Source organism: Cololabis saira, chromosome 10 (assembly GCF_033807715.1).
Source record: "Cololabis saira isolate AMF1-May2022 chromosome 10, fColSai1.1, whole genome shotgun sequence".
NCBI classification, from domain to species: domain Eukaryota; kingdom Metazoa; phylum Chordata; class Actinopteri; order Beloniformes; family Belonidae; genus Cololabis; species Cololabis saira.
This window is the reverse complement of record NC_084596.1, coordinates 22,718,110-22,739,746: the sequence shown is the minus strand read 5'-3', so window position 1 is coordinate 22,739,746 and position 21,637 is coordinate 22,718,110. Positions and strand designations below refer to the sequence as shown.

The 21,637-nt window shown below is 41.5% G+C and overlaps 2 protein-coding genes across 2 annotated transcripts in view; one reads left to right on the top strand and one right to left on the bottom strand.

The window, feature by feature from the left end:
• The first annotated feature begins 2,759 nt into the window (after positions 1–2,759).
• LOC133452625 (RNA-binding protein MEX3A) lies at positions 2,760–13,104 on the top strand. The gene is made up of 4 exons (XM_061732082.1): positions 2,760–3,158; positions 3,738–4,297; positions 7,909–8,150; positions 8,276–13,104. The coding sequence occupies exons 2-4, from the start codon at positions 3,799–3,801 to the stop codon at positions 9,506–9,508; spliced, it is 1,974 nt and encodes a 657-aa protein (XP_061588066.1). The 5' UTR covers positions 2,760–3,158; positions 3,738–3,798; the 3' UTR covers positions 9,509–13,104.
• Positions 13,105–15,790: 2,686 nt separating this feature from the next.
• The window catches only part of LOC133452624 (protein unc-13 homolog A-like), a 37,115-nt gene continuing 31,268 nt past the window's right edge, over positions 15,791–21,637 (bottom strand). The window contains exons 37-42 of the mRNA XM_061732081.1: positions 21,014–21,094; positions 19,980–20,127; positions 19,717–19,773; positions 19,223–19,309; positions 18,991–19,147; positions 15,791–18,869 (exon numbers count right to left, since the gene is read on the bottom strand). Of these exons, the coding sequence (XP_061588065.1) occupies positions 18,581–18,869; positions 18,991–19,147; positions 19,223–19,309; positions 19,717–19,773; positions 19,980–20,127; positions 21,014–21,094 (819 nt within the window). The 3' untranslated portion in view covers positions 15,791–18,580. The remainder of the gene's footprint in view (positions 18,870–18,990; positions 19,148–19,222; positions 19,310–19,716; positions 19,774–19,979; positions 20,128–21,013; positions 21,095–21,637) is intronic.

The following is a 21,637-nucleotide window of genomic DNA, read 5'->3' as shown; positions in this document are numbered from 1 at the left end:
ATTTGTGTTTTGTAAAAGAATTGTTTGTGTTGTTTTGCCAACTACTTTTCAGATGTACAAGCTCAGACAAGTACAGTACAACACTTACGACTGAGGATTTTGTTTGTGTACCACTATCACTGTTAAATAAAAGCAGTTCCCTTATGATTTGTGGTGAGGAGTATTTCTTTTCTTGTTTTTAATCTCTTATACAGTTCTTCTTCAGATAAACCATAAATTACACTTTTGCAGTCTGGAATAATTGAAAAAAATACACAAATGTGATTATTCCTCGTTCCAATATTTCGTTACTTTTAACCTTAAATGGCTTCTGAAAACTTGATTGCCAACAGAGACCAAAAACTCATTTTGTGTCTTTTAAAGCCTTTTGTTTCCTCCATCCACCAACCTGTAACTTGAAAAGCAGTCTCAGTATTAAATGTTGAAAATGTCCAAATGGCATAAACATACCTCATTGGGTTGCGTAAAGAACCATAAGGAAGGATGTACAGGTGCTGCCTTTGCAGAGGACTTTTGGGAATGTATGAAAGTATTTGTAAGTAAGTATAGTGTAATCAAAACTCGTTTAAATACTCATTCATGCCATCTCAGCCTCACCTCCTATATTCCTATGCTGATGTTTTAATCTTAAATAGGAGGGCTGAAGGGGCAAGGAAAGACCCCAGATTGTTTTTAGTGTTTTAAAACAAACAAAAAAAACATTTTATATGTTTTTTTTATAGACTGATGCAGAGGAAATCAGAATCATGTTTTTTGAACAAGTCAGGTCAAATAAGAGGGAATTTGACTCGGTTATTTTTGCTCACTGGACAGTAAATAGACAAATGACAGCTCGTATTAACATATGCACAGGGTTCCTACGGGTGCTTGAAATCCTTGAATGTGCTTGAATTTCAATGTTGTGTTTTCATGGCCTGAAAAGTGCTTGAATTTTAGTTAAAGTGCTTGAAATTATAACTGTCTTTCACAAAATTGGGATCAGACTGTATAGTTTAGTTATTACAAGGAGAAATAAAATAAGTGAGATGAAACATAACTCGATGTTTACAGCACGATACAATGTGCATAATTGTGATAAAAAGCGGGAAAAATAATTGAGTATATATATTCCTGTAGATATTTTACCCCAGCGATAAGGTGCTTGAAGATTTTGAAAATGACCCTTGAAAGTGCTTGAAAAGGTCTTGAATTTGACCTTGAAAAATGTGTATGAACCCTGTATGCAATTTATTTAAAAAAAAAAGTGAAAGGTGCAGCAGTATGAGGTAGCCATGGTTATTGAAAGGTGCATTGTTACAGCTGATTTGATTTATTTTATTTGTGTACATTTAAAAAACAACACTTCAAGAAAAGTTTAACAAAACAACAAAAAAAAAAAGATTTCAACCTTTAGCACTTGATAACTTAATTTACATGTGCAAAAAAGGAGTAGCAAGAAGTGTAAACTTATTTAATCCTACCCCCATTCACTAATAATTTAACCTGTATTTATAAATACGCACAGACTGTACTCATACTGCTAAATAACAGTATTATTATTATATACTGTAATTATACTCACACACATACCTATACATACACACACATAGTTGAACATTTCTATATATTTGTACACAGCAGCAAGCAAGCAGCAGCAAAGCTGCCCGTCGAGTCGACGATGGCTGCCTGCGAAACGTCCATGTTCCAATGTCTTTTTTATTTATTTATTTTTTTTTTATTTCTTACAGGCACACTCATGACTTAGCATGCCAATATTTGTACACACATGCCCATATAAATATTTATATAAATATACACTATACTGTCTATTAACTGCATCTGCTCTATATCTATTCTACTTACACACATAATCACACACACACACACACACACATACACATCTATATATATATATATATATATATATATATATATATATATATATATATATATACCCATACATACCTACATACATATATACAGAACAATGTCACTGTTTTTAATCAAGTGTCATTCTTTGTCATTAATTCTTTTTAGCTTTCTGATCCTTGTATGTTTTATGTTTGTTTGTTTCTTGTTTTGATATGTTTTTATTTTTTTGTAAAGTTACTTGTCCTTGTATGTATTTGCTTTTATATGAAAATGAATTTATTTTTCTGCTGCCATCTTGACCAGGACTCCCTGGCAGAAGAGATATTGTATCTCAATGGGACTTTTCTGGATAAATACAGGATAAATAAAAATATATATAGACATGCATACATATATACATATATATATATATATATATATATATATATATATATATATATATATATATATATATATATATATATATATATATATATATATATATATATATATATGTATGTATGTATGATTGTGGTTATTATTATTATTGCTATTGCACAGACCAATTGCACCATTATGAGCCTGCATGGTCATTATTAAACAAGTGAAAAGCAAATGCAGTAGAAGTGCATGAGCATCATCTTGTAGGTGTTGAACCACCCCCAAACACCTCATTGGTAGCCGTAATGAACACACCCAACCATGAACATGTTTTTTTTTCCCCCGCATGTATCTGCGCCTTAATACAATGCAAAAAGAAATAAAAAAAATAAATTTCCCAATAAAAAAAAACAAACAGAAAGTAACCAGTGTTGTGGTGCTGCTGGGCTGCTGCTGCCCTGTCTGCGGCTGCATGTGGCCTTTGAACCATTGTTGTGTGTCGGTGACGTCAGCGCCGTGTGCGGGAGACGGAGCGGCGTGCGCCCGCGCGGCCGGCGAGACAAAGGCGGGGAGCGGAGTGGGGTCAGGCGGCGCAGCCGAGCTCTGTTTTCATAACTGAAGGGAACTCCCAGCAGCACCCAGCCTGCTGCTACCAGCTCACTCACTGGAACCCGGGGAGCATGAGGACCTGCCAACACTCTTAGGAGTTCATCCCCGATTCTCCAGGAAGGAAGAGAGTAAAAAAAACAGCAAAAACGCTGCCCTCTTTTCGGTTTTTAAGGTTTTTTTTTTTCCTCCTCCAACGCCCCCCCATTTAGCTCGCTAGTTAGCCTGGCTAGCTGGTGTTGCTGCACAGACCTCCTCCTCCTCCTCTCCTCTCCTGCTGCTGCTGCGGATCCTCCGGCTGAGGCGCCGGGAGAGAGAGCGCAGCTCTGCGGCCACAGACCGTGAGTACTCCGGGGTTTCCCGGCGGAGCGCTCCGCCAGCACGGGTCCGGTAGCGGCGGTAGCGGCGGCCAGGTGTCAAGCGTTAAATCGACGTGCGTAGGGTACGCGGCGACGCGCGCCGTACTCTGCGTCGGTGTAACGCGGGACCATAAATCAGCCTCCTAGCCCGCTAGCCGCGCCGCTCCAAACAAAGGGGTCGACAACGTGACTGCTGCCGCCTGAGAGCTAGCCCTGCTAGCCCTCAACTACAGCCTGTACTCACTATCTGCAGCTTGTTTTATTATGTTAGGGGACTTGTGGTTATGGTTGAAGTTTAGGTAAAGCAAAAAATCCACGTTTTTATCCGCTCCGAGGGGGATAGTTTATGTAGTTGTAGTTGAGACGAACAAAAACAGTCAAGCATCCTAGTCAGTTGTCAAGACAAGAGGCAACAACAGACAAAGCCAAGGCGCTCAAACCTCCACTTCTGGTGCTAATACTTGTGTTTTCTGCACTTAAAAAAAACAAATGTTTTGTCTTTTTTGGTTTTTTATTTCTTTTTTATTTGACATTTCCCTTTTTTTTCTTTTTAAATTTCAGCTGAGGGTGAACTCCCCCCCAAAACCATCCCTGGTCTGATGTGATATCCAACAGAGGGACAATGCCCAGCCCTTTATTCCACCCCGAGATCATGGACCACGACGTGGTGATCAGCAGCCAGCACGGCGTGGGTCTGGCCCGGGACACGGACCCGGAGTCCCGGGACGAGGACCACCAGGACGCGCTGCGCTTCGCCCTGGACCAGCTGTCACTGCTGGCCCTGGAGAAGGTGGACTGCGGCGGAGGTGGAGGCACCGGGCTGGCCCTCGACCCTCTGGACGGGCCCCAGCAGGGTCCCCCCGGCCCCGACAGCTGCAACGGAGTGGGCTACGTGGACCTGCAGATGCTGGAGCATCCCGGCGGGTCCCGGGACTCCCCGGCCTCCTGCTCCCCGTCCCCGGAGTACTACGGCTCGGGCGGCTACCACATGGCCGGCTCGCACCCCATGCTGCACGGGGAACAAAGCTCCGTGCTCTGCAACAGAAAGAGAAGCGTCAACATGACGGAGTGTGTGCCGGTGCCCAGCTCCGAGCATGTGGCCGAAATAGTGGGGAGGCAAGGTAAGAAACAGAGAGAGAGAGATCTTACTATTATTATTATTATTATTATTATTATTATTATTATTATTATTATTACAGGGTTTCCGCGGGGTTTTAAAAAGTGATAAACGAAAATTGCCAAATTTAAGGCCATTAAAAGTGTTAAATTCACTGTCAGAGGTATTATTTTTTTTAAATTGGTATTATTTTTTTACCTTTTACATTTTAATCAGTCTATTTTATTGTCATTCACAAAGTGAAATAAATGTGAAACATCTGGTCAACATCAATGAGTCTATAAATCTGTTCTGTATAGTGTCCTATAGTTCAAAATCTGTATTAATGTTCAATCTATTGCTTAAATCAATCAATAGAAAAAGAATAGAAAGGAAAAGAAAAGGTAAAAGAAACTATTATTATTATTATTATTATTATCTGTTTATGTTTATGCAGCAGGCAGCATGCAGCCTGGTTCTTTTTTATTTATTTTTTTTTATTTATTTGCACAATGACAACAGTAAAGTTTTTTTTTTTTTTTTTTTTTTTTTTAATCATACAAGGACAAATAATTTGTGCAGGAGAGGAAAAGAAGCCCAAAGGGCTTATAAAAAATCCTCCCCCTCAATACAAAATCACCAAAACAAATCAATCAATAGAAAAAGAATAGAAAGGAAAAGAAAAGGTAAAAGAAACAAAGAAAAATACAATAAACACCCAAACAAAAATATCTATCTCTTTGTTTGGGTGGCTGCCTTTGGAGAGGAGGGTCTGGGAACTTTATCTGGCTGTCTGCTCTGCTCATTTTTGCCTGCCCTGTTTTGAGTCTTTGATGGCAGCATAATGCGGATCCTAGATTTAAAAAAAAAAAACAACAAAAAAACACACACTTTCTGCTTTTTGAAGGCAGTTTTCTCAGTATTTGAGACAATGCAGTGACACTGGGAGAGGGAGCTGGTGTGGATGTGTTGGGGCTGAGGGGGAGGGGTGGAAGAGGGTCAGACAAAGCGGCAGATTGTCGGGAGTCTGGACATGTCTAGAAGCCTCCCCCAGACAAAGGAAATCACTCGTTTATATATCGTTGGTGTAAAGTAGCTCATTTGAACACAAACTCGCGCCTCTGCAGCACGTGTGGGCTTGTGGGGTTGTTTATTTTCTGGTTTCTGATCAGATTTGAGCTGAAACGGCACAGCAGGCGCACAAATCCGGGACTGGGCGGTGTTAACGCCCTGCACCCAGCGCTGTCTGCCGGCCCAGCACCCGCCACGCTTTCAGCAGATACAAATCACCCTTTGGTTATAATTACTTAATTGCCTAATGTTGAAATATCTTAGCGTTTCGGGGTTTGTTTTCTTGCCGCAGCCCCGTTAGCATTATGGCATTGTTCTCTTTGTTTGAAAAAGCCATGCTTTCTGCTTCCCACAATGACATCACGCTCCGCGCGTCCTATTGGCTGGCCACGGTGAACCGGACTCATTTAAAGAGACAGAGCAGCTCTGGTTGCCTGCGAGGAGAGATGACCCAGACAGTGCTGCAGCCACCTACTTAATGTTTGGCTCGTGTTTATCTAGCACACCTGCTGCCATGACCCTAACCTGCTCTTGTTTTCATGTGCTGATTACAAACTAGTTAAAAATAAGACGGCCCTATACGTCAAATTAATCTATTTTCCTGGCGTTACTTATGCAGATTCAGCACCCAGTGAAATTCCTAAGAGCCAAGTATGTGGGTGCATAATTCATCTTCACAGTCAGCGACCGAACGACGGCTGTGTACATATTTATATGGACTTATTGTAATTCAAATAAACACAGCCGTAACAAGCCTTGCAGTAAATCCTTGCTTTATTAGGGTCCTAACGTTGGATGGTTGTGGTGAAACCGACACATTAAATGTCACACAATGAAATCTCCATAACATGCTTTTGCTAAAAATACTGTAGAGTACAGTACAAAAGTGTGTCCTTTTTAATTTTAAATCAATCACTGTACTTGGCAGGCGGTTTTAGGTGAAGTGAACAACTCGAGATTCCTGATTATGGGGTGAAGAAAAAATAGCTTTGCTTTTATTTTGGTCAACAATGAAATCATGATTACCGGTATTTAAAAGATTATCCACTGACTTTTGAAGCACATTGAATTTATCATACTCTACTTAAATATGCGTAATTTTCCACTATAAACGTACATTTTGGACTAATCAAATGTACAGGCTGAATAAAAGTGATTCAGGTCAATATTGCACCCCGTGAAAGCTGTTCAATGATTTATTTGAACATTTACGGGCAGTTACATCATGGTGACCTTGATATTAAGTAAATAAATACCTTTTTGTTAGAAACAGGAGTAAAGACTCAGTCTTCGATGGCGAAGTAGAATTAACAGAGTATGTGACAAAATAATTGAAATCATGATTAAATAACAGCCGTAACCACATAGCCTCATGAGTCACTGTCTTCATCCCAACCCTGTCTTCTGGGGGTTGTGCTTATTTGGAAATTTGTGTAGAAGCATTGTACTACCGACTTGCATTGCATTAATACATTTATAGTCTTTATTTAAATAACATGTTGTATATCATTTCTATGTAATTCTGAGTCCAGCAGTTTATGGTAGTATTGCTTGATAACGGCCAGATATTTACGAGTTTTTACTTTCACTTTAATATAATTGAGAGCAAATAAATGGCAAAGAGGGCTATCAGTATTATTGCGTTTTACTTATTCTCGTGTAAATGACTGTAAAACCTCCGTATTCAGTTTTTCTGTTTGTTTTGAAATTAATAACATACGACCCATTCCCAACTTTATGAAGCAAATCGCCTCCTCCTCTTCTGATGATGACAATTTAATAATAATGTTTTTTTTAGCTTTGCATTACATCAATATCAATAGGTGTTCATCTTCATCAAAAGTGATTGTTCAATTATTAGAGGCAAAGCGCCTCAAGATAAACAGCTGTTGTCAATAAACTAGTGAACAAATGTGGGAAACATCTAGGACATTGTGACTGCAATATATTTGTTATGTCCATCTATTATGTATTTTCTACAAGTGCATAGGACTGGTTACATTGCTGGTATAAACATTTAAGTGAAGATGGATATATGAGCAGGCTTTATGTAAAAAGTAACGTGTCAAGTCGTAATTTAATTATTGAAATAGAAACGGTACGGACTGCCTTTTAAACTCGTATGCCTTGCAGTTTCAGATGAACAATAAAAACTGAAAAAAGTTCAAATGTTACACAACAGGGGACTCAAATTGAATACATTTTTTTATTACTTTCTTTTATGTTATGCATGTACTGTTTTTCCAGACTATAAGTCACTACTATTTTCACATCCTTTGAACCCTGCAGCCTTACCAATGATGCGGCTAATTTATGGATTTTTACGGGCTGACAAGTTTCATACCACCAAAACATTTACCCTCCTCACATCAAACCAATGAAATTACTAAACGGGTCACAGTGGACCAATGAAACTGTTCAAATTAAATCAACCGCACCTGCAGCTTAAAGACAAGTGTGGCCTATATATGTGCAGAATTGTGTATATTCAGGTGCATGCAAAAGCTTGGAAATTACGGTGTACTGAATATGTGGCTTGTCTTTCGATTTAATCGTGTCTTCCAGGCTGTAAGATCAAGGCCCTGCGTGCCAAAACAAACACCTACATAAAGACTCCAGTCAGAGGTGAGGATCCAGTGTTCATCGTGACAGGACGCAGGGAGGATGTGGAGATGGCCAAACGTGAAATTGTGTCTGCGGCTGAGCATTTTTCTATGATCCGGGCGTCCCGCTGCAAAGCTGGAGGTCCCGGAGGAGGAGGCTCCCTGCCCGGCCCTCCGCATCTACCTGGACAAACCACCATACAGGTAAACAACCCCTTTGGCAATTCTGTGTTTTTTGTTCTACAACAAACCAGTTGAATATTTCTTTGTTTACTTCTCTAGAAAAAATAAAATTCTGGCTAAAATATGGTGTAATTTCCTTGTTTCAGGTGAGAGTTCCCTACAGAGTCGTCGGTTTAGTTGTTGGACCAAAAGGAGCAACAATCAAGCGTATCCAGCAGCAGACTCACACGTACATTGTGACACCCAGTCGAGAGAAAGACCCGGTGTTTGAGGTGACGGGGATGCCAGAGAACGTGGACCGAGCAAGAGAGGAGATTGAGACGCACATCACCCTGCGAACTGGAACCTTTGTAGACCTGCAGGGGGACAATGACTTCCACACTAACGGCACTGATGTCAGTTTAGAAGGCCTTGGCGCCTTAAGTGGAGGATTGGGCGCATCTTTGTGGTCCAGGGCCACGGGCCACCATTCTGCCCCGCCTCCTCCTCCACCCTCCCCGCCCCCGTCTATTCCCATGTCCATGCACCACTCCTCGAGCCGGAAGATGTCCTCCTCAGTGGCATATCATTCGCACAACGGCGGGATGAGCTCCGATAACTACAGCAGCAACCGAAAGGCCAACGAGGGAGGCAGCCCCACCAGCCCCTTCAGCACAGGCTCCAGCAGTGCTGGAGGTGGATTCACATTTGGGGGTGACTCAACCCCGGGACTGCCGTCCTCAGAGGAACTGGGCTTTGAGTTTAGTGCTTCCAACATCTGGGCACCTTTTGTCAACGGTGGGGCAGGCAATAAGACGGCTGCTTCCTCCCAGCAGCAGCAGCAGCAGCAGCAGCCTCTACGCCGCAATAGTAGTGGCCTCAGTGGCGGCGCCATCACTCCACGGTTGTCTCCGACTCTGCCTCAGGACACGGGCATCAGCCCTCTGGATCACCCGCTGGCCCGCCGAGCTCAGAGCGACCCCCTCAGCACTCTCTCCTGGCTGCAGTCGGGCAGCACGGGCGGCGGCTCCTTCTCAGGAGCTTCAAGCTCCAGCTCCGGCGGCTCGTCTACCGGCTACTCCTCCTGCTCGGCCTCCTCACTGCCCGGTGGCTCGCCCACCGACTCCGAAGGATGCGGCAGCAACGTGGGCCTCAGCTCTGGGATGCTGGGCCGCCTGAAAGGTGGCTCGGGCCCTGGGGTCGCCGGTCTGGTGGGCGTTAGCCCCGGGGTCAACAGGGACTGCTTTGTTTGTTTTGAGAGCGAGGTGACAGCAGCTCTGGTGCCTTGTGGCCACAACCTGTTCTGTATGGAGTGCGCTGGGCAAATCTGCCAGTCAGCTGAGCCAGAATGCCCCGTCTGTCATACTCCTACCACACAGTGCATCCGCATCTTCTCCTAATGCCCTAGGCACTCGTGCGGGGGATTAAATATAAGGTTTTCGGGGGGTAGCAAGGGTATTTGAGTGGGGAACCAGCTGTGATGGACACAATGGAAAGATTCACACTAATAAAATTCAAACACATGATGGACCATTACTGCATTTATAAAGATGATGATACTATACGGATGCTGATATGTTGCTGATAACTGTCAAGATTGATAACAATAATAATAATATTGACAATGACTTATTTTCAGAGGGAAGTGAATGGCAGGTGGGACTCGGTCAGTCTCTCGGTGATGAACTTATGGAAGGAAACTAGTGTCTTATCTCTCTTCAGGCCTTCATTTCGACCTGGAGCAGCCCGCTCTGCTGGCTGCAGGTCTGTCTCCATGTTTTCATTCTGGCTTTTTCAGATTTCTGCCTGCTTTCTCTCTCACAGCCTTTCCTTTTGACACTTTTGTACTTAACAGATATTTTTCAATGAAGCTGTCAATGAGGCCTGCACTTTTGTACTCCTGATTTTAAAGTTATTGATAGGACGCAAGCCGTTCCAACAAATCCTCCTTTCCTCTGTGCTATCTCATGGTTGTTTTTTTTTGTTTTGTTTTAATGTGACAATAATTGAAAAGGTTCCTCTTTTATTTTTGGAAGCTTGGAATGTTTTTTTTAAGAGTCGGCATTTTGTCAGGCACCTAGCAGAACACTACACTCAAGGGACCTTTTTGAGGATGAATTCCTGTTTCATTGCCACACAAAATTTAGCCATCAGTAAATAAGCCAAATGAATGCTATTAAGAGACATCTCTTCACTCCTGATTCAGCTCATAACATGTTGGATGAATTGGGATGACTTTGACCCACATTTCAAATGTGGATATTGCATCAATTGATAAATTAATTATCCTTTTTAATAAGTGAGAGTACAATTTAGTAATGCTGATGGATCATGGCTGTGGTCAGTATGTTGTATGTTTGGGCTGCCTGACAATCCCTTTACATCTGTACTACTTCTTCTTAGTGTGTATGCGCTAGTGTGTTTGTGAGAGAATAATGCCCACTCATACTGTAGTTCACGTGAGCGTCGGTGTGTCATCACCATGAGAGGATCTGCTTTTGGCCCTTCATTTCGTTCTGCCTTGTAAAAAAGGCATCGCTCTGATCCATCCACACTAGAACGTTTCCTTCTCATTATGTGAACTGTTACACTTAAATCTGCTCATTTAGTGTTTATTTTGTTTCATATTTTTGACTGTCTCGTGAGTGGCTAATGACGTATTTTAAAATCTAGGATAAGATAGGGCTTTTCTAATGCCACATAAGAATGTTTAGTCCAATACGGTTAAGGAGAAAGACTGCTCCTCTCACATGAAACTACGACAAGGGTCTTAATTGACCTTTTTATTTTCCATGCACTGTAACCACCAGCCTCTCTAAGAATGGGGAACAAAAAGAAAGGAAATAAAAGCCCCCAGCTCTTACTGTTTTTGTTAGGTTTTGGTCTTCCACCCCTCTCTCACAGCAAAGCTGTAAGGCACTCGGAAAACACACTGTCGTACCCATATGGCGCTGTACTCTTGGCAAAATGTAGTGCACTATATGGTTAGTAGTTTATCGGTCCTGTGTTTCATAGCATTACAGAGTAACTCCAGTGAGGCAGGTGCACCCTGTTGTGTTAGACTTTTGTTTTTCTTTAGTTCGGTGTGAGTTTGCAGTAACTGCCTCCTATAGTGTTAATGTGACATGATTTTGGCAATGTTGTGCTGGTTGCCGTTGGTGGCTCTTTTTCAACATATGTGGGATCATTTCATCGGACGAGACAAGCCATGACAACTGAACTAAAACGACACACCTAATTCTCAAGGGCTTCCTCTGACTGCACAGACACATAATCACATTTTCAGGCTCACAGTAGGAAGAATCAACTTATCCTTTATGGCAGCTAGTAGCTAGGTCATCCAGGGCTTCCAGACACTATTAGTGTTCCAATCCCAGCAGCTGCAAAATGTTTTGCTTATTATTTTACTGATCGTCCCTACTCTCATTCAGATCCTGTTGTGCAGGACACTGCAAGCACAGTTGTGTTGTCACAGATGAAGACGGGCTGCAGGGATTTGATGTCATGGAATGAATAGTGACCCTACACGAGTAAAGAAAAGGGCAGCTGCTGTTGTGCTTTGGTGCTTTGGTTAGTATAACATTAAACTTATTCACTGTTTTGACTGTTTGTTTGCTACTTATAGGACAATGGTAGTAACCCAGCTGTGGCTCGAGTCCAGAGCTGTAGGAGAAACCTGTTAAGAGGCTGAACTGGTAGTCGTTGTGACGACCGGTCCATGGTGCTTTGGTGCAAATCCTTACTGAACCACAGAGATTAACAAACCCAGTCGTTAAAGCAGGAAGCCATTCAGTACTCACACTAACATCTCCAGTGCACTGTAGACCTGACAGCACAACACCCTTTTTTACCTTTGGGCTTTCTTTGATTTTCCTGTCTTTACTTCACTCTGAACGGATGCAGGGCGGCATATGTGTGTGAGAGAACAGATCTGTGATGACTGTTGTGTGAGTCTGCTGAGGCCGCGCTCAAAGCCCTTCTTTAAACTGTCCAAGACGACGTGTTGAAGAATAAATGGTGTTGTATTTACCGGACGGGTTCAGTGTGAATCCTGGCGTTGAACCAGGATGTTTATGGCCAATGAGAGAATGTTGGGGTTAATGTACAGTAGTTTTAATTGTTAAAAAGGTACATTTTTTAATTTCAGATTTACTGCTAATTTTTATTTTATTTTTTTAGCCAATTGTATCCCCTCCCCCAATTCCTTCCTAAAGGTTTGAAAACAGGGTTTCCTGAGGCATGCTAGTCAGTGACCTCTGACCTTTTTTGTGATTAGAGGGGGGATGCAAAGAGAGCCACACCAGTAAGGGGTGACAGACTCCCTTTAAGCCTCTGCTCTCCTATTTTTTGCTTTAATTATCTTTTGTATGCAGAACCAAAATGTAAAATGTCAGCAAACTAGGTTTCAGGCCTAACCTGTGTGTATATACCCTGGATACAATCAAACGGGATCTTGTTTTCTAAAGCAAAATTACTTAATTGAACATAAGTGTAGTTTCTAAAGAACATGTATCATTATTTGTAAGTTAATCATGTGCATGTCTTCAAGCCACCATGGCATTAGCTAATGATTCTTAAGATGGGAAAAATAAATAAAATAAAAAAAAAAAAAAATTTTACACACATTTTATTTTTTACAATTTATTTGCTTACCTAAATATCCCAGACAATAATGTGACCCTTTTTATTACTTCAAATTTATTTTTGTTTTCCATTTTTTATTTTCTTTATTTCCTGTGTACTACATATAGGCAATTTATAACAAAATGAGAAAATTATTGAAGAAATTTTAAAATTGAAATATATTTTATTTGAAAGTTTATGGACCTTTTAGCCGTGAGCCGGAGAAATTGTATAATCGTATAATTTGAGCTGACTTGACGGTTATGAGAAATGTATCAAGAGTTTTATTTTTTATGCTTCTTTAATAAAGTCTTTTGTTTTTTGTTTGTTTTTGTTTTGTTTTGTTTTGTTTCATTTTTTACTGTAAAAATAAGAGCTTGTGTCCTGTGTTTTTATTAGAATAGAAATGTGTACCAGACTCGGAACGGCGACCACGTGGTGGCAGCAGAGACGCACCTGCAGCGCAGACGTAGGCCAAAACCTGAATAATAATAATAACTGATGCGAAATCTGCACTGCAGGCATGTCTGCGGATCTGAAGTTGTTCCTTTCACACATTCACAGAGCTGTGGGGCAGTTTAAGATGTTACATTAAATGAAGAGGCACACAAGCTGTTCTGGATCTTAAAGTTTACCTATGTATGTCTGACATCTTTGGGTTATACGCATATATCGTCAATGTGGATCCAAACATACAATGGTTGTTTTTCACTGATTTTTTTTTTCTTTTTTAATAAATGATCACTAAATTGACAAAATAAATTCACGCATATTAAAGTTTTTTTTTTTCAAGTCTAACTGGCAGATTAAGGGTCCTTATTAGTTATTTTTGACATCCAAGTTTTCCATATTATTATGGTATTTATGTGTTTTCAGTTTTTAAGGTACTCTATGTAGCAATACCACTCCCAACTACACAATTCATGAGTGAAAACCAACCATGTGTCCCTGTAGCTCAGTGGTCTTCAGTCCCAGTCCTCGGGGGGCCGGAGTCCTGCACGTTTTAGATGTTTCTGCTTCAACACACCTGATTCTAATTAATGGTCATCAGCATGTCACCAAGGTCTGCACAAGTGTGATACGGACACAGTCGTTTGTATCACGGTGTGCTGAAGCAGGGAAACATCTAAAACATGCAGGACACCGGCCCACGACGACGGGAATGGAAGACCACTGCTCCAGCTGAAAGCCCAGCTTTGCAGCAGAAATAAACATATTTACATCCTGGTTCACACAATGGTTTTGGTCGCCACAGCTAGGTTAACCTGATAGATCAGACCCACATCTGGGAAGATGCAGTCTCTAATCTACACGTAGATACAAAGGGCAGCACCAGGTCAACCAGATTGTGTAGAAGAGTGAAAGAAACCTTTGCCATAGCTGATCAGCAAAACAGCCCTTGCAACTGGATGATTTGAGTGCCACCTTCTGTTCAGTTTTCAGAGAAAAAGTCTGAATCTTTAAGTATACATGCCAAAGCCAATTTAAACAACCATCAATCCTCAGCTGCAGCCATCTACACTGTTTACATCCAGATTACGTTTTGGCTCTGTTTTCCTGTTAAGCCCGCTCAGAGACTCCATATGGATAGACTGATTTGATTAATGGTAGTTAGAGGTAGCTGCAAACCAAGTTTAAATTGGTAGGAGATTTCTATGCTACAGCCAGACTGACGTCCATGAGAAGGGTGTGGGGGGTTCGTTTTGTTGTACATTAGGGGAAATTATATAAAGTGACCAATACGTGTATAATTGGGGGTGTGGTGTTTTGATTGATGGTGAGCACAGCTAATGAGTGTAGCTGTTATAACTTTAGCCGCTTACTGGATTTATGGAAACTTGCACTTAATAGATCAAATGTTTCAACAGTTCAAATGTGCACCCCCCACCATCGTCTCTTTCCTCTTCACCATGAAAGCTTGTGTTTCTGTTATGGGAGGATGTGTGTTACCCTCCCCCTCCACGGAGAGGTCAGAGGTCTTGGAGAAAACAGACTGACTGTTCACTGAGATGGAAGCTGCTTCCAGCTGAAGGTTTGTGTCAGTTACATCCTGCTGTCACCATCTGACCCACTAACACCATCTGCTGAAACTATCTATCCATCTATCTATCTATCTATCTATCTATCTATCTATCTATCTATCTATCTATCTATCCAGTACTCGAGATGAGGGGGGACGGCATCCCCCCTGAAATAAAAACGGTCCAAATCATCCCCCCTGTAAAACTGCCATCCCCCCTTTCCATCCCTTATGTCATTTCATCAATGAATGTGGTTTTACTGCTATTTCCACATTTAGAGTCATCACCAGAAAAATAACTTATTTGACAATTTTCACCTGTTTCAAGTACATTTACACTTGAAATAAGTAGAAAAATCTGCCAGTGGGACAAAATTTATCTTAAAATATTGTTCCACTGGCAAATTTTTCTACTTATTTCAAGTGAAAATCTACTTGAAACAGGTGAAAATTGTTGTTTTTTCCAGTGATGAGTCTTGTTTTAAGTGTAATGAGATTTTTTTTAACTAAAAATTAGACATTTTAACTAGAAATAAGACAGATATTCTTGTTAAGATTTTGAGTTTTTGCAGTGATCCATTTTACTTATCCTGTGAAGGACAGAGTCATATTGATAAGTTCAGAAAACAGTTTTTTATTGTTATGTTTTGATGTATTTGGTGTAAGCCCAGTGGATATTTAAAGCTTACAGAAGGCTGCATTTAACTGCTGCTATGTCATTCCTGCAGTATTTCTGCAGGTGTTTTGGTCACTGCTATTATTTGTAATATATTATATTATTTGTGATCAGCACAAATTATCTGTCCCCGTATAATAAAATCCACCATCCCCCCTGATTTCTTTTTACAACTCGAGTACTGTATCTATCTATCTATCTATCTATCTATCTATCTATCTATCTATCTATCTATCTATCTATCTATCTATCTATCTATCCATCCATCCATCTATATCCTCACTGATTACCCCAATGCTTATATAAAGACACTTTCATTAGATTTCATTTTTTTAATGTTAAAATTACAGCATAAAATGACATTCAATCAAACTGCAGTAATGTGATTCTCAGTGAGATGTGGGTTGTGACACAAGTCCTTTTAATAGGAAGCAGATCACAATCAGGCTGCATTCCAGCTCCACTTCAACCTCATTAAAGAACAATCAATAATGATAAGAAACAAATTACAAACATCCTCGGTAGAAAATAATTCTCTCATGCGAGATCTGTGTTCACACTACATTCATATTGGTTACAAATTTTTTATATTACTGTTTTTTTTTTAAACAAAAACACTGACGAGTTCTCGTTACATACCTTTGGAAAGTCGGAAATCAAATAAAAAGTCAAGTAACATCTAAGAGACGCGTGCTTGTACAATTAAGTTTCCCATCATGCAATTGTTGTTGATTCTATTCACAGGGTCGGGCATCATTGGTCTCCACGGCAGCGGGTCGGCGTGCATGCATGCATGTGCCCTCTTACGTATGCCCTTTTGTGCTTGAGCAGAAATCTTGAGTAGATGTGTGTTGTTGGTGTGTGTGTCTGTTTTTGTGAACTAAGACAAGTGAAGCATGCAGCCAACAAGCCCAAATACTGGATGGTCGGTAATTATTTGTTGCTTTTCTCAGCTGCAATCTGACACGTAAAAATTTCCTCTTGAATCCTGGGATTAAACACAACAACCCATGAAAACCGTGTAACTGCACAGACCGTTAAATGTTAAAAAACTCTGCGACTAGAGTCATTCAAACGAAAAAAAAAACAACAAATGGGATCCACATATTTCCATGGCTCAGCTGAGAGACGCTGACGTCAATCAAAGACACAAGTCAACCTGTCCAAGCTGGCCGTGGTTTATATGCAACAACCCCCTTGATGAGACAGACACGGCTCTGCTGAGGAAAATAACAGACAGATTTATTTTTGGTAGCTTTCAGCAGGATTGAGTAGAGACAAGTCGCAGGCCAGTGTCGGTCGGCTTTATGCAGCGACAAAAACATCCAAGTCAACATTGCTATAAGACTATAGACGAGCTGGATGATCTCCATGAGTTTCTGCTCACCTTTCACAGGGAAGGTGAGCTGGTTTAGGTTGATAAACATGACAGAAAATCATACTTAAAAAAACATAAATGCTTGGCGGTGACTCTGATGGCTTTATTCATTATTATTAGGGGGAGAAAAAAAAGATACGACGATGCGAGCTCTGGTTCTTGCAAATTTGGTCCTACGAAAGGCAAAGTCATTCACAAAACTTTCCTTCTCGCACAAAATGTGTCAAAAAATATTTCATGGTTCCAACTGGAATGGGAATTTATGAGCCCATAAATCATATCATTTATGGACTCCTACATTATTTTAGTGACATAAAAAAAGGTGATCATAAGTTTCCCATTCTTTGGATCTGTATATAGCACTTGGTGCTCCCGTGGTTTCAGAGTGACAGCGCATATTTTTGGGGTTTTGTAAGTATTGCTCACAATTTGAGCCCATTTTGCAGGTGTGAAAATCAACCTGTATACACGCACACTTTCCCCACACATGCATGCACACATTAACAAAAGACACAGCAGTGCTCCTGTGGGGCTTCATAAAGTTAGGTGAACTCACAAACAAACCTCTATTGCCTTAGATTGATGGGTTTATGTACAAGTGCAGGCGGCCAGGAGGAAAGTTTTCCAGCGAGTTGTGGGCCCGCATCCAGCGTCCTTTCAGGCTTCGTTTGGTTCCTTCAAAGTGTCGGCCACGATAGACTCCCCGTGAGGGAACCTTGTGGTCAGTTTGCCAACAAAACCATGGACTTCCCAGTCCGCTGATCCGGTAGCCCTTTTTGCAGTTGATGTACACTATATAGGTGCGAGACGGTGGGGTATTGCTCTGTTTCTGGTTGATGTGGGACATTTAGAACTGCACACTGCAACATCTGCCTCCATAAAAACGTCACATATTGGGCTCAGAACCAGTCCACTGTGTTCTCTCTACAACAATTATGGTTAGACGGGTCCATCCTTATGAAACCTTATTGTCACAGAGATATATATGCACCATGCTCACATAGATAAAACATTGGAGGCACCCATCTTTTACGGGGGAGGCAACAGTTGCCATGGTAACAGTGAAGTGAATCACAGTGTTCCCGGGGGTCAACATGCAGGGTGTTAGTACATTACAGCACACAGTAGCAGTGGTGTTGCCCCCTGACACTGATCTAAGGTCTCTGGAATTTTTAGGGGACGAAGGAAGCCTATATTACATTTGTCTCTGAACTCTTAAACTTACACAGCACATGAAACTGTGGGAAGACTACACAGATCAAACAACGAAGGTGTCCAGGGGGGAGGGACGCGCTGCAAGAACGACACACAGTCAGGCAGGTGACAGACGGACGGACAGACGGAGCATAGCAAGGCAAAGATCGCTCTCCTGCTGATGCAGACAAGCAAAAGTGCAAAGTGGTCATTCTCAAACTATTAACACTGTTTTGTTGTTCTGCAATGCGATATATCACAACTACATGTACAGCATAGAAAAGGTGTGATATGTCATCGGAAAGAGTGAGTGACACTGTTAGTGGGAGTGTAGCTGGAAACTGAGAGGGGAAACTGCAGAAACAATCAAATCAAATCTCTTCATAAACGTATTCCCCGTCGTTTGCATTGATTACATTGCAAAGTAAATGTTGCATAATGTATGCAGATATATGTACATTAGAGCGTTTTTTTGATGTGTGTGCTTGTATACTGCACGTGTTTGTCCATGTAGCCGTGACTGCTATGTCTATTTGGCGTGTCTGGTGTCTTGTGCACACGTGTTGCGTCGTCCTCCTCCCTCAGCTCCGTCCCTCCTCGGCCGAGCGCTGGTCTGACTTGAGCTTGACGAACTCTTTGGCCACGTCGTCGTTGTTGCGCTGAGACAGGATCCGCAGCACCGTCAGGCCCGTCTCATCCATGTGGACTCGTCTGCCCAGAGGCATCCAGCAGGTGACGCTGCCCTTGCTCGCCATGTCCTTCACCTGCAGCACGGCCATGCCCACGGTGCGGTCCTCCCGGGCAAAGCAGTAGTCCTTCACACACACCTGCAGCTCGTAGCTCTCCGGACCCGCCTCGGCCCCCAGGGAACTGAAACAAGACAAAAAAAACAGTGCTGCTCGTGATTCTGTTGTTCCCTGACGTAAAGAGTTCTGGTTTTACGTCGTGCACCACCTGGTTCGCAGCTGACGCTAGATCAGTGAATACTCACTACTGGAAACAGTCACCAAACTTGGGAGACCAGCTGTTGTTCTTGGACTTGGTGGCAAACTTTCTCTTCTTGTCGCTGAGGTGAGGGCCAATAATGTAGACTTCCACAAAAGGCCTGAAGCCTTGTGCTTTCCATTTCAGGTCATTAGCAGCAGCCACTGAACAAAAGCAGATTAGGTGAGTAGAGATATAGAGATATAGATTGGAGGGGACGAGATGCTCCATGTTGTTACCTTTTACATTGATCTTGTGCTCTCCATTTGGTTGGGGTAGAATATCCACCCCCATGACCACCTCACCCACTGCATCCACTCCAGACGCTGGAAACAGAGTATCAGTTAATTAGATGGATTATTCATTATAGACATTACTGACTTCAAAGGAAAGGGGAAAGAAGGAAGTTTCTTCTAAAAGTTTTCTAAAGCAGCCATTGCTTTCCAAACACCACATGAAAACCTGTTCTTGTATAATCACATCTGGCAGACTCCACCTTCACCCCGATCTAACGTATCTGCCCTGTTTACACTCTGTGCTTCTCTTTTCTTTGTTTGCACAGTGCAGATGTGCGTGGCACGTTTCATCAAACATAAACGATCCCTGTCTTCGGGGAAGGTTTTGGTCGAAAAAGGGGGAAGCAGAGGAATATCAGACGCATGCATGCAGAGGCTAGTCCTTTCACACCCCTAATGTTTCTATCAGAAATGTGTTGGCAGTGAGGAACATGTACCTTTCTCTGGAGGGGTGTCCTCATTCGACGAGTACCTGACCCCCTTTCCTCCATGGACTGAAGGCAGGCAGAGGAAAGTTCAAATTAAAACGTAGCAAACAATATTAAACTCTATATGCAGAGTTTTAGCTCTGTTTTGAATAAAATGATGACAATAATATTCTTATAGATGAAACAATTTAGATGTTTTTTTTATTACATTACATTAGTAAGTCTCATATAGCTCCATTAACCACATTATCCAAAGTGTGTTGTAGCTGTACCCTGAGCAGTCTGTGAGAGGACGAACTTCCTGATGAGCTTGTCTGTGGCCTGCGTGTACAGAGACAAGGCGTAGCGCAGGGACTGCAGATCTGGACTCTTCTCCAAGAAGGTCTTCTTCAGACCCACGCCACCCGCATGGAAGTATTGCTGCATAACAGACAGAGGTGTCAAGTAACAAAGTACAAATACTTTGTTACCTTACTTAAGTAGAAATTTTGGTTATCTATACTTCACTGGAGTAATTATTTTTCAGATGACTTTTTACTTTTACTCCTTACATTTTCACACAATTATCTGTACTTTTTACTCCTTACATTTTAAAAACAGCCTCGTTACTCTATTTCATTTCGGCCTTTAATAAAAACTATCCAGTTAAATTGCTCCATCTGGATAGAGTGAATTTGGTTGTGGTTGTTTCAGATGTTCTTGTCCAGTTTTGTTCTTACATCCGTTCCCTCAGATTCCTGCAACTAAACTTGGATGTACATTCCAATAAAGGTTAGGATAATGATAACATGCCTCTGAAGTTTGACTTTTTGCACCATTACAATACTTATAGGCAACTAGTCATCATATCTCCTGCTCTCTGAAACACATGTTAATGCTCAATAGTACACATATATGGTTCTTTAATATATTTGCATTATACTAAGATGAATTCATTTTCAATGGCTTTTGTCCTTAATGGCTTTTTCCCCCCTTACATTACTTTACTTTTATACTTTAAGTAGTTTTGAAACCAGTACTTTTTTACTTTTACTTGAGTAAAAAACTTGAGTTGATACTTCAACTTCTACAGGAGTATTTTTAAACTCTAGTATCTATACTTCTACCTGAGTAATGAATGTGAATACTTTTGACACCTCTGATAACAGATACATCATAAACACATGCTGTAGTGTAGAGGACTGATCTGCAAAGCACACAAGCGCGTAACCAGAGGTTCTAAGAGAAGCTTTCACTGTGAATAAACATGACTCAAACAAAAATCTAACTCAAATTGAATAAAACTCAGAATAAACTCCTGTCACACCTTAATAGTGTCCAGCGCGAGCTCGATGACTGCACACTGTTTAGGAGTCAGAGCTTTGGCTTCCTCTCGGCCCATGTGCTCCTGCAAGAAAAAGCACAAAAAAAAAAGTTAGCCAAAGTCACAGAAATCTGAGTGTTTCAGAAGATTTCACTTGTTCACGGGTGTGAAAATCAAACGAGTGAGCAGCTGCTTCCCCACACTCAAAACCCAGTCTCAGTGGCACATCCACTAACATGGTGTGATCTTAAACAGCACACCCTGACTGTATGAACTGCTTCCAAAAAAACTTTTAGATGGGACACGGTGGGTGCTGCGCTCTGCTCTGGAACCCAGGAATTTCTACGTGTTGCATGCTGGGAGAGAAATGTTGGCGTTGCGCAGAGCTGAGTGCAGCAAAAGACACCTGCATCCAAGTTTAAAAATGTTTCACTCTGCCACAACGAATCCAACAACGGATAACCTGAAGACTTGAAGGCGGTGGGGGAGAATTCTCCCCACTTCCCTATGCTGCATAATAAGAGTTCACATATAGAAGAAAGCTTTGATGTGGATAAAAATCTCTGGCTACTGGTGATTTCAGGTTATACATCGGCATATGAGGAGAACTATTTAAAAAGTGGTAGA